Below are 12,952 nucleotides of genomic sequence, written 5' to 3'. Positions count from 1 at the left end.
CCGCCCCGCCGCACCCAGCCGCGCTCCCCGCGGGTGGCCCCATGGGCGGGATTCGCGGCGGCACCGCCCCCGGCCCGGGCGCATGGACGCGGTGCTGCGCAGCGGCCGCCGCTTCCCCTCGCGGCTGCTGAGGGCGGCGGGCTTGGCCCGGCGCAGCTCCGCGGGCACGGCCATGCAGCGGCCCGAGGGCGGCGGCGGCTGGCTGGGCGCGCTGCGCTTCGACAACCTGGCGCTGCGCTCGCTGCCCGTGGACGCCTCGGAGGAGGGCGGCCCGCGGACCGTGCCCGGCGCCTGCTTCGCTCGGGTGCGGCCGAGCCCGCTGCAGAACCCGCGGCTCGTGGCCATGTCGCTGCCGGCGCTGGCGCTGCTGGGGCTGGAGGCGCCTGCGGCCGACCCGGCGGCGGCGGAGGCCGAGGCCGCGCTGTTCTTCAGCGGGAACCGGGTGCTGGCGGGCGCGGAGCCTGCGGCGCACTGCTACTGCGGCCACCAGTTCGGCAGCTTCGCGGGGCAGCTGGGCGACGGCGCCGCCATGTACCTGGGAGAGGTGCTGGGCCCGGGGGGCGAGCGCTGGGAGATCCAGCTCAAAGGCGCCGGCATCACCCCCTTTTCCCGGTAAGGCCCGGGCGGGCGGTGCCGGAACAGCCGGCGAGGCGCGGTTTGGAAGGAGCAGCGGCCGGTGCCCCATGCGCGGCTCGGGCGCTGTGCGGGGAGGACAGGGACGGGCTGGCCGGCCCGCAGATCGCATTAGCGAGGGGCTGGTGCCGTGCTCAGGGTCATTCCCTGAGGCAAAAGTCATCTCTTAAATCCTCGTGGTTGGTTGTTTTTTGTTTAACTTTGGCAGCAGCGAGTGTAATGCTTAAATGCCAGATCAGGAGGTGCCAAAATTTTCCGCTGGAAGACGAAGAGTGTAACTGGATCTCGTTCAGGTGGCACGTTACTTCTGTCCCTGGTTATCCTCCAGTGCGGGTTTTCCCCTTTGGAAGGATGCAGACCATGATGACAGTGGGGAGAGCAGTGTGTAATTGCTGCCCTACGGCCCACACAGGTGGTATTTAAATGTGGGTGTTCGGTTGCGCTGCTGGTCCTTCTACCCACTCTTCCCAGCTGTGGGAGGGAATAGTGGAAAAGTCCCCAAAACGGCATATTGACCAAATCGCTGCAAGGGATGGGTGTTTTCATTAGCCATATTGGCCTTTAAATGCTTTAAATATTTCAGGTAATTTTTCCCACTTGCATTTCCTATATTTTCTGTCCCAGCTCTACAGAGGCTCGGTAACACCTTAGTTTCATGTATGCAGCCCCTGAAGGCCTTCTCCAGGTCTGTGAGGGTTAGGGAAATCACAGATATGGTGGTAGCTTTGTAGATCTGCTCTGGGCAGCTCTCCTGCTTGCCTGTGGCTTTGGAAGTGCTGGGAGTGTGGGCTGAGAACCACCTGTGTTTGTTCCATTTGCTTAATATCTTTTAAACAAGCTAGTTTGTTATCCTTTGTCTATTTAGTTGTTTTTGTTTTGGTTTTTTTTAAGTGCAGCTGTTGTGCATTGTCATATTTAGGAACCCGTTTCTAGATTGCTTATCCAGAAAGAATCAAAATAATACTTTACATTGTATTTCATTTAGTTAAGAGGAAACCATTGACTTGATAGACAATAAAATAGCTATTGTCCAAATTTTTAAAAAATTTTGAAGAACTATTGCATCAATGAAACCAACAGAGTTAATTATTAGAAGGGATATGTGTACCTGGAAGATTTATTCTGTTACGTGTGCTCTTCATTGCAAGTTGTGTCCATCTAATTGAACTTTAACAGAAGTGTGAAGGTCCAGCTTCTGTTTTCAGATCTGCCACTACTTTTTTGTGTAACCATGGACGGGGTATGCTACTTCTAGGCTTTTATTTCTCTACTGCTACAGAGGAGACAGAAGTTCCTGCCTTTATAGCCTAAAATCCCTGCATGTGTTCCTGCTGCAGGCAAGCTGATGGTCGGAAAGTCCTGCGGTCGAGCATCCGGGAGTTCCTGTGCAGCGAGGCCATGTTCCACCTGGGCATACCAACAACTCGGGCTGGCACATGCGTCACGTCCGACTCCAAAGTCGTCCGTGACATATTTTATGATGGGAATCCAAAAAATGAAAGGTGTACAGTTGTTCTGAGAATAGCCTCTACGTTTATAAGGTAGAAACATATTTTGTTGATCAGTTTTGTTTTGGTGCTTTTCTTTTAAAACTAAGCAGTCTTTTAAAATACCGTTTTAAGTGTATTTCTCTAACAGCACCATTTGTGTGTTTCTTGTTCTGGAGGCTTGGAACTTCTTTTGCTGGGCTGTAGGAAGCTGCTGTTCTTGCCTGGCAGATGGGATGGGCTGCTGTCTTTGCACTGAGACAGAACTAGGGATGCTATCCTGGTAGAAAGAAGTTAAGTTTTGCAAACTTAGGAAACCAGATTTTTTGTGTTTATTCCCGTACAGAATACTTTTTTTTTTTTTTTTTTTTTTTTTTATAGTAGTAGTAGTGGTAGATTATAGTTCTGTCCTTAATTCCAGTTCCAATGTAGTACTGTCAAAGTTTGGGTGTACTTTCCCTGCCTGAGAGGTGTACGAGGTTCCTGCTCCAGCAGAAGCTATTAGGAATTTCAGGAAGTTGCATTGCTTCCTCTAAGGTTACAGAATATTAGAGGAAGGTGAGGTATAAGGAATATGCGCTTTCATACATATGTGTATATTTGCGTACGTTGCTGCGTGTGTTTACATATCTGGAAAATATATCTGGTATGCTTGATGTACAGTCTAGTATTTAAAATAATTCCAACTTCTACATACTTACTCAGGGTAAGAATTTTTCAGTAGAAGGAGTCGTAAGAATCTTTAGTGAGCTGGTGTTCAGTACTGGCAGGGTCAGTCAGTTTACTTACGTGTGCATGTAGGAGCTTCCTTGCACCGAGTAACTGAGCCTCACCACGTTCAGTGTAGGAATCTTGCAGGTTTTTCTCTCAGTCATCTGAAGGATTGGTGTTAAGAGACAATGTGCTGTTATTGCAACAACAGTAAATGTTTTTATTACATGCAGTATTAAATTATGTTAATAGTATCAGATAATTCTAAAATGTGTTTTTATTTTGAAACAGATTTGGCTCTTTCGAAATTTTTAAACCTCCTGATGAATACACTGGACGCAAGGGCCCCAGCGTTGACAGAAATGATATTCGAATACAGATGCTTGATTATGTGATCAGCACTTTCTACCCAGAAATCCAGGAGGCTTATTCAGACAACACTACTCAGAGGAATGCTGCCTTCTTCAGAGAGGTAAGGAAGATCAGATTCTCTTCATAAATCCACACCAGTCATCTTTAGGAACTTCATCTGCAAGCACAGATGACTGGAGTCAGGTAATATTTTGTATCATTCAATTGTCTGAACTCTTCTTTTCTTTGAAGAAGGCACTCTTAGTAGACCTGCTTATTGATGAAAACAGTGTTGATATTGATCTCACCAGTGAAAACAGTTTAACTTTCCTAATAGTAATTAACGATTTCCCTGCTTTGGGGGAGCTTCCGAAGGCTTGTCTCCATTTGCTGGGACTGTCTTAGACTGTGAGAGGGAGTTCTGGCTCTGACTGTCAGATGAGTTGATGGTGCTGAGACATCACTTGCAAGGCATCGTTATGTAAAATACTGAGAATGCTGAGTCTCATTTTTCAAATTACAAACAGGAATGTTGACTGCAAATCAGTTTAACTTCAGGCTTTAGAACTGAAATGTTTAAAGGCTATTGAGCACTCTTATAACTAGTGAGCAAACAGAGTAATTAAAAAATACCAGTGTCTAATACTTGACTAGTCTATCTAAAAGCTTTGCGGTGGTGCTTTGAAATCTGAAATGATCTGGTGTGGACTGAGGGAATGGCTGCAGCATGATGCACTTTCATAACAGACCAGTAAGAGGTCAAAAGCCAGACTTAATATCTGACATTCTATGGTTTGGTTTCTTGCCCCCTTTTTTTCTTTTTTTTCTTCATCACAACCTGTGCATACTTGCATTAGTTCTTAAAAGCAAGCTGTGGCTCGGTTCACCACTGTGTACCGAGGAGTTTTAACTCTGCTGGACAAGCCTTTTGTGTGTGAACAATTGGGGTTGATGAGGAGAACTGTGGCTTGTAGCTCACTCTGTGCGTGTCCAGCTCTGCAGCTGATGGCATGTTTACTTTCTGATGGCAGAAAAGTCATGGGACTTGGGGATCTTTGTGGGTGTGTGTGTGCACCCAGTCCTGGTTTTGGCTGCTTTTCCTGGCTCCTTTTCCTTCCCCCCACCCCTATTCCTAGCATCCTTTTCTCGTTTCCCCATATCCGTTTTTTGTTTGTCGTGCTCCTCCTGCCACTGCCTGTCTACACTCCATATCTGTGCTATCACTGCCTCCTCATGTTTTCTCTCAACCTTATTGGGGACTTTCCAGATTTTTCTCCACCTGAAAATCACCCCAGTCCCTTCTCTAATTGGACAAACACATCCATTAGCAGGGAACTGCTGTCACCTCAATTCTATCTTGTTTTATCTTTCCTTTTGCACTGTGGAGGAAACGGAGAAAAAAAGTACAAGTGATTGCATTTCACAGCACTGTCTAGAAAGCAAGCATCATTATCTGTACTTCTCAAATAATTTGTAGCTGTTGTTTAAATTTAAATGAGCATGTCCTTCAGCTGGCAGTCATATTTATATATACACCATACCTGTCTTCTAGTTTGGCTAGCTGTAGAAAAATGTTGATCAAAAAGAATAAAGGTCAAAGATGATGCAGAGCTGTCTCTTCATTGTCAGTGTACCCATCTTTGAGTGGCACCCAAGCTTTAGTTGCTTTTGGGCACTCTCATTAGGGGGATTTCTTTCTACCAGAAGCCTGGTGGTGTGTGAAGCATCCATACAAAGACATTCAGCAGCAAGGACTGCCTTACCACTGGAGTGCTTTCATCCCATCCCTGGTGGCCACGATTTATTTATTTTTAACTTTCACATTTTCCTGGCACAGAGTCATTGTGCAGGGTATGCCTCTCTTACTGGTTTATGGCCTGAGTAATCAGTTTTGGACACATGTAGCTGGCTGCTGGCTTCCAGCTGCCCCATGGATCAGCGTTCAGGAAAAATGGGTAAAGTACCTACCACGAGAGTATTGGAAAATGTAGAAGTATGGGATCTCAAGGTGAACCAGAAGGTTCTGTTGCAATCATCATTTGTGATTTTCATTACCTGTCAGGGAAAAATTTGTTTAATTTTTCTTCTTTACTTGACTGCATGTGTTTTTTAAAAAGAAGGTAGAAAAATTCTGGATTTGAATGCAAAGGCATAGAAACATCTAATGAAACAATTCGTAGATCCTTTTTTGAAGCTTAATGAAATACACTTTCACTGCAGCATGGAGTAAATAGTTGCTTTGAATTTCTGTGCATTGTTAGCTATTTGGGTAGAAGAATGTTTTTATTTGTGAAAATAATGTGATTTAGAAGTTTTAGCTAATGGCTATGTAAAATTTTTACTTACAGCAATTTAGTAAAGTATTTGCAACTAGTTTTATTTTAAAACCATGTTAGCTTTCTGACTTTTAGACTTTTAGTGTTGTAGTTGACAGGTGGGCTAATGTATTTAGGTGACTAGGACTACTTTAAAATATTATACTATTTATTTGAAGGATGGTGCACATGCAGTGATTTTAGTCAACTCTGTAAAAGTAGTTCTCAGTTAAGCAGTGGAAAATTTCTGATGAAGCATGCATTTGGTGAAGAATTGCATTTAAATAAAATTTTCGTTCTTGCAATATTTTTATTTAATTTTGTAGCCTTATTTCCACTCTCAGAACATCGAGAAATGCTTATCAGTGCTAAAACCTGTTTGCAGGGAATAGTTTTTTTGTGTCAGCCCCTTTAACCTCACTGTAAATCACCCCTACAATACAAGGTAAACCAAAAGGCTAAATTTGCTTATGTGATCTCCTGCCTGTAGCTACTCTTTAAAAATAGTAATAGGCAAAAGAATGTATTTATATAATGACTAGACTAGTATGCAAATCTGGTGTCAAACAGTTTATCTTATTTCTGTGTACTGTCTCCAGTGCATTTGAAAGCTGTTCAATTGACTGGCAAGTCAAGCATGGAAGGAGAGAAGCGGAGGCAAACAGAAATGGGAGGCAGAGAAACAGGATAGTTACTGACAGGAGGAGAGAGGCAAACTGTCCTTAAGATGTTTGTGTGTGTGGCATGCTGCCAGAATCTGCTTCCATTGGAGCTGTAGAAACATCAGTTCAGACTAGGAAATGCCTGGAAATAGACGAATGTTTTGGAGAAGTGTTGTGATGAAAAATGAACTAAACATCCTTTCTTTCAGCTAACCAAACGGACAGCGAGGTTGGTTGCTGACTGGCAGTGTGTGGGGTTTTGCCATGGTGTGCTGAATACAGACAACATGAGTATAGTTGGACTAACCATTGACTATGGCCCTTTTGGGTTTATGGACAGGTCAGTGTGGCATCAATGTTTGGAATTGCATATGTACTTGCTATATAGGACAATCCTGGTGTTCATGGTTGCTTTAATAATTTTACTCTAAGGTAGATTTCTGAATTAGCTTTATGGCAAAGTAGATTAAGGTAGCTCTAGTTATCCTTTAATTCTTCTTTACAATGTACTTTAAACTGTGTTCACAACATCTCTAGCTGTTAGACTGTTCTTAAAGCGTGTGGGTTTGGGAAAAGAATCAAGGAGTGTTTCCTTTCAAATTTTTTAGTTCCTAGAGCAGACTAAAATAGTAAAACTATTTCTCACAGTATTGGTGTCCAGATAATTAGAAAATGCTAAGTACTTCTTCTCTTGTAGGTATGACCCTGAGCATGTTTGCAATGGTTCTGATAATACAGGGCGCTATGCTTACAACAAACAGCCAGAGGTTTGCAAGTGGAACCTGGGGAAACTTGCTGAAGCTTTAGTTCCAGAGCTGCCCTTGGAAATAAGCCAACTTATCCTGGAAGAGGAATATGATGCAGAATTTGAGAAGCACTATTTGCAGAAGATGAGGAAAAAACTAGGCCTAATCCAACTGGAATTAGAAGAAGATAGTAAGCTGGTGTCTGAACTGCTTGAAACCATGCATGTCACAGGTTGGTGAACAGTGCAGAAGGTGCTTATTTAATAGCCCATCAGCATCTATTATCAAATCAAAATATAATTTATATCTTGACCTTACAAGAAAGTAGCCTTGTGCTACTACACTGTAATCTGAGGGAAGAACAAAAGACTGAAAATAATTACCTTATTGTGAGCTGTGGAGTAGTTGTTGCCTTATACAGGGCTCCTGTCTCACATTTGCACCCTCACTGAGAGAACAGTTTTTTGCCTCTTTAGAATGGTGATCTATACTGCTGTGGGAGGAGGTAGGAAGGAGGTATGGGACCTGCTTTCCTGCTGATTTGTTAGTTGCATTACTCATAGAATTCATTTTTTCAGCTGGAGACTTCACAAATATTTTTTACTTGCTGAGTTCATTCTCAGTAGACATTGATCCTTCAAAATTTGAAGATTTCTTAGAGGAGCTTACAAGTCAGTGTGCTTCTGTGGAAGAACTGAAAGTTGCCTTGAAACCACAGATGGATCCAAGGTATTACTCTGCTTAAATACTTTTGGCTTTTGCTTTTAGTTTCATTATAACCATAATGAACACTGCATGGTATGTAATATTTCACTGATTTTAAGATTGGAAATGTCACTGTTAAGTAGATGCATCATGATATACAGCAGTGACTTTCAGCAGTTGGCTCTTGGGTTAGAGTTGTCTGAGCTTTTGTTTGGTCTTTTTTTTAAATTTCCTTCCCTGTCTCTGCTGACTTGAGGCAATGAGAGTGCCAAATAATGAAGTGATACGGAAGTATTTTACAGGAGAGATGGGTTTGAACTACAATGCTGCTGTGTTCTGCTAGTGTGCTGTCAGCAAAAAGCCACTTTCAACTGCCAAAGTTCTGGCCTGAGGATAACCTAAACAACCACTTTAGGTGGTGTAGTCCATGTCCCATTTGTTCTGTAGTCCAGCTACTCTGAGCATAGAAAATAATAACTCACGTTCAGCTGCTGCTTACAACAGCGATTGCAGCAGTTTTCCACGTTTTGGAGATGGGGAGAAACAATTAAAGGTATTTTGGGTATATTTCTCCCCCTCTCCCCACTTTGTTTAATAAGTGAAGGTAATGAACCTACCAAGTTCTTCAGCTTTGCTGTGTGTTGATAGCACAATACAGAGATAGCTTGTGTGATAGAGATGGGTCAATATTTTCTAAACACTGCATTCAGGACTAGAGAAACATGAAAAGTAGTTATAAATCATCATGATAGGGATGTGACATTTTTGGAGGGGAGTAACTGTAATAAAGTGAGTGCATGACTGATTTCTTTTTTAACCTCAGCACTTGGATATGATAGAGCTAGGCATGTCAGATGTGTACATCAGATTTGGATAGTACTTTATGTAAACTCAGAAATCAAAGCACCTGGCTTATCTCTGCTTACTGAAACTAGGAGAATATAACCTGATATAATGAGTTGTCTGTTTTGACAAGAATAGTGTTTCTTTTCTCCTTCACTTAATAATGCATTCATAGAGGAAATAAAAACACTTTATATTTTGATATGCTGCAACTCTTTGGGTTTTTATTTTATGTTATGCTGTGGTATAGTTATTAATTCAGGAAAAATAAAAGCTAGCATGGTATTGCAAAATAAGGTGGAACTACGGTACAGCACCAGTGAAACACAGTGAAATATGAAAAGATAGAATCCTAGTCAAACTTACAGAAGAATAGTCTGGATATTGTTCAGAATTTATTACCAGAAAGCAGTTCTCAGTCCGTGATTTAGACTGGCTAACTAAAAAAGTTAAATACAGTGTTGTCTCATGCAACTTAAATGAAGTATTTTTCCCCATATCATTTAGGTTTTTTAGTACTGGCAAAAATAGTACGTGTTAAAGAAATAAAAAAACCCCAAACAACAAAACCTGTGAATTCTATATTGTCTTGATATCTAAGTAAGATCAAACTTTTTAAACCAAATTCCTTTCAAAGTTCAAAAGGGTATTTTGATGCTCAACTAAACTGGTAATTTTGCGAATCTACTGTCTGCATCTTATATATCACGGGAATATGAATTAAACACACCAAAAGAAGGGGGAAGTAAAATTAGGATAATTTATAATAAAAATTGTTCTGTTAATTACAGATTTCTGTTACTTAGCCACTCTAGTGAAATCCTAGTTTGTTGTGAATGTTTTTGTATCTACTTTGATTGCAAAGAGACGGTTCTTGACAGGCAGCTCAACTTCAGTATCTAACCTGTTTGTTCTTTGTGTTCCCAGACAGCTGTCAATGATGCTGATGTTGGCTCAGTCTAATCCACAGCTGTTTGCATTAATTGGGACAAAAGCTAATATAAATAAAGAACTGGAACGCATTGAACAATTCTCTAAACTGCAGCAGTTAACAGCAGATGATTTACGTAGCAGAAATAAAAAACACTGGAAGGAATGGCTGGAGAAATACAGGTAAGGTTTCTCAGTATTCATAGCACTATTACATTTCTGCATTTTGAGACAATGTGCGTGTCTCACAAAAGACACCCTGTCTCAGATATAGATCAGGAGGGATGGGGAGGGCATGCAGCTCAAGAATATTATCTACTGTCATGATCAGTGTCTTTGTTGCTGTGAAAGTTCCAGGGCATCTTTGTATTTTGTTTACTAGATTTTGTGGTAGTGTGAGGTTGTAGAAATCACCTAGCATCAAATCTATATGAAAAGCGCTTCAGTAATGTTGATGTTGATTCTGATACAGACTAATTCCAGTTGTGAACTTTTAAGTTTTCAGTAACTGCAACTGACTGACCTCTAAGCATTCTATCCTTTGAAATCTTTTTCCAAAAGAAAATTCTATGTGTGAATACAGAAAGCAAGTATTCTTAATCAAAGACAAATCATGGCCAGGAAAAACAAATGTCCAGAACAACAAAAGCTTTCTTAATAAACAAGCATAGAAATACTTGAAAGACAAGATCTGAATGTGTCAGTCATTGCAGAGCAATGCAGATCAGACCATACCCCATATCTTGGTCTGACTTTAGAGAATAGAAAAGGGGTGCTGTGCCACTTCCTCAAGCCATGTCAGGACCTGCTGACTGTCCATAGTACTGCTTTTAAATGAAGTGGTGTTTTATATTCTGTTGTCATGCTGCATCTTATAAACTGAGAGGATTATAGATGATGTAGTATTTTTTAAGAACTGCAAGCTAAGGATCTCAAAACAAGAAAATGTGTCAACTTCTACGTGGGGTTCTTGATAAAAACCACTTTTGTTACCTGCTGAATTTCAGAGTCCGTTTGCAAAAAGAAATAGAAAGCGTTGGTAATGCTGATGCCTGGAACACTGATCATGTGAAGGTCATGAATTCAAACAATCCAAAATATATCTTGAGAAATTATATTGCCCAGAATGCCATAGAAGCAGCCGAAAATGGGGATTTCTCAGAGGTATGCTGTTGCTGCTCGTCCTCTCTAGGCTTGTGTGGATGTGTAGTGGTGCTGTCAATGGCTGACATCATACCAGGCAAAATTTAGTCTGGAATCTTGGGCAGTAAGGGGATTGGGAATTCACTGTTGAGGAGGTCTCTATTGTTTTTGTTGAAACTGTAATTTTATTGACTGCAGTACAAATAATGTGGAATCAAAAATCTGAATCTGAATCTACCAGCTTTTGTAGGCTGACCTTGGGACAAGACACTTAGCCTGCTTTTACTGTCTCAAGAGTGGCTTTTACCTTGGGAGGCAGTTGGGGACTAATTTATACTTGTTCCTTTCTGGAAAGTGTTACCTTTTAAAATTTACAGCTTTCACCTGTGAACTTCAGCATGTGGAATGTTAGACACAGAATATGGGAAAATTAATTTATTTAGAGAAATTATGTAAGAATTTGTATTGAATGTTTTCATTTCAAGTTATTTGAGCTTGAGTCCCATACAGATACAAACTCAGCCAGGTACAATTTCAAAGTTTGCATCTTACGTATATTGTTCATCTGTTTAATATTTGGCTTGTCTGGAGTTCATGTATTAAATGCAATATACTTGCTCATTATTTGCCATGAGGTTCTTCTCCATATCATTTTGCCTTTACTTTCTAAATTCTTATAACCATGCTGTTTTCACTTTAGGTAAGAAACGTACTGAAACTTTTAGAACATCCATTCCAAGAAGCAGAAGGTTTCCAGGAGGTAAAGGAAGGTGCAGAAGAGGAGGGAGCAACTGCTCCAGCAGCTGTTTGTGCTCAAGAGACCGGAAGCAGACAATCATACTGCAGCAAACCTCCACTCTGGGCTGCAGAGCTCTGCGTTACATGATCTTCGTAACTGCCTTGTTTTGTTTTTTGCTGTAGACTGAAGACTCTGATCCTCCTTCAGCAGTGAAGAATTCAGCAAGGCAAACATCAAAGTGCTATTAAGTTATTGAAACAACACTGCATTTGGATGCATCTGCAGCAGTCTTCAGCTGTGCTTAATTTGAAGCAATTGTGGATCATTGGAACAAACCAGTAACAATCAACAGCCCATATACATCAGTAATCTAAATGTTTAGAGACCAAAGTCTTTCCTTTATCCTCACTACATTGCAAGTAAAAAGCAGTATTTTATGTCGAGGCAGGCTGAACTTCAAACATCCAAATGGAGTTGTTGCTATGTGAAGACAGAAATAGCAAGTCAGGAATCTGATCTGTTTTTGTCTGATGTCTTAACTAATAGTACTTCTAATATTTATTTACTGCTTTCTCTATGCAGGAACTTCCAGTCCTCTTTAATGGAGGAACAGATGCAGTGTTGCTTGTTTGAAGCTATGTTTCATTTAATTAAGTAGTTCATTTCTTGTGAGCCTTTAGATTGTATTTAATCATTACCTATTTTCAGAGAATTTGTGCAGGCTAGAATTTGGGGGGAACATTTGAATTTTTTTAAGAGCACAATTAAGGGAGATTATATACATTTGCACTTGAAAACTTGGTGAAGTTTATTCAGGTTCAGTATGTTTGCACACAATGCACATAAATATCTACTAAACTCAGGAGTGCAGTTTGTAAGCCAGTTGCCTCGGGCAGGATCTATATGCCAAATTAGTGTGAGCCTTAAACTACCCCAGAACTCAAATCCAGGTTTTTGTTGTACATTGATTTCTGTGCTCCTGACAGAGTCTGCCTGTTCGAGAAGTGTGCAGGTGAGGTACCTGCTCATCACACTAGTCAGTGGGGTTCTTCCATTCCTTCTCTAGTCTTACACCATTTAGTTTGCTTCCATGGTCTTTGAAAATCTTTACGCTGGAAGTTTGCCATTTAGGAACATGCTATTTGAGCTTGGGTAAAAGATTATGGAGGATGTGGGAGGAGAAGAGGAGCTAACTTGCTTGCAAGTTACTTAGGGATAATGTTTCAGGGGAAGGTTGGTTGTCATTATTGTCACATCATCAAAAGAAAGTTGTTCTGTAGTTAGTTGTTACTTAACTTTCTGAACTTCTTTTTGAAGGCCTGTGTTACTAGTTCGGACACCTGAAAAGTTTGGTTTAATGCAAAGGCTTCTCTTTTCCAAAGAGACCAGTCTCTCACTGTGATTTACATGTCCTCAAGGAAATTCTTCTGCTACCCCCGTGCAAGCTTGATATCAGCTTGGATTGAATTGAGGAACAGCTGAGGGAGCTGGGGTTGTTCAGCCTGGAGAAAAGAAGACTCAGGGGTGACCATATCACTCTCTACACCACCTGAAAGGTGGTTGTAGTCAGGTGGGGGTTGGTCTTTTTTCCAGGCAACAACTGACATATCAAGAGGACACAGTCTTAAGCTGTGCCAAGGGAAATTTAGGTTGGATGTTAGGAAAAAGTTTTTTACTGAAAGAGCGG

The 12,952-nt window shown here is 41.4% G+C and overlaps 1 protein-coding gene across 1 annotated transcript; it reads left to right on the top strand.

Moving 5' to 3' along the window:
* The first annotated feature begins 82 nt into the window (after positions 1-82).
* SELENOO (selenoprotein O) lies at positions 83-12,698 on the top strand. Its single transcript, XM_048301854.1, has 9 exons — positions 83-612; positions 1,971-2,174; positions 3,123-3,303; positions 6,369-6,499; positions 6,857-7,137; positions 7,484-7,634; positions 9,381-9,566; positions 10,391-10,547; positions 11,227-12,698. The coding sequence occupies exons 1-9, from the start codon at positions 83-85 to the stop codon at positions 11,419-11,421; spliced, it is 2,016 nt and encodes a 671-aa protein (XP_048157811.1). The 3' UTR covers positions 11,422-12,698.
* Positions 12,699-12,952: the final 254 nt, after the last annotated feature.

Source organism: Corvus hawaiiensis, chromosome 4 (genome assembly GCF_020740725.1).
Source record: "Corvus hawaiiensis isolate bCorHaw1 chromosome 4, bCorHaw1.pri.cur, whole genome shotgun sequence".
Taxonomy (NCBI): Eukaryota; Metazoa; Chordata; class Aves; order Passeriformes; family Corvidae; genus Corvus; species Corvus hawaiiensis.
The sequence above is the reverse complement of the archived record's forward strand: the minus strand, read 5'-3'. Positions and strand labels throughout refer to the sequence as shown.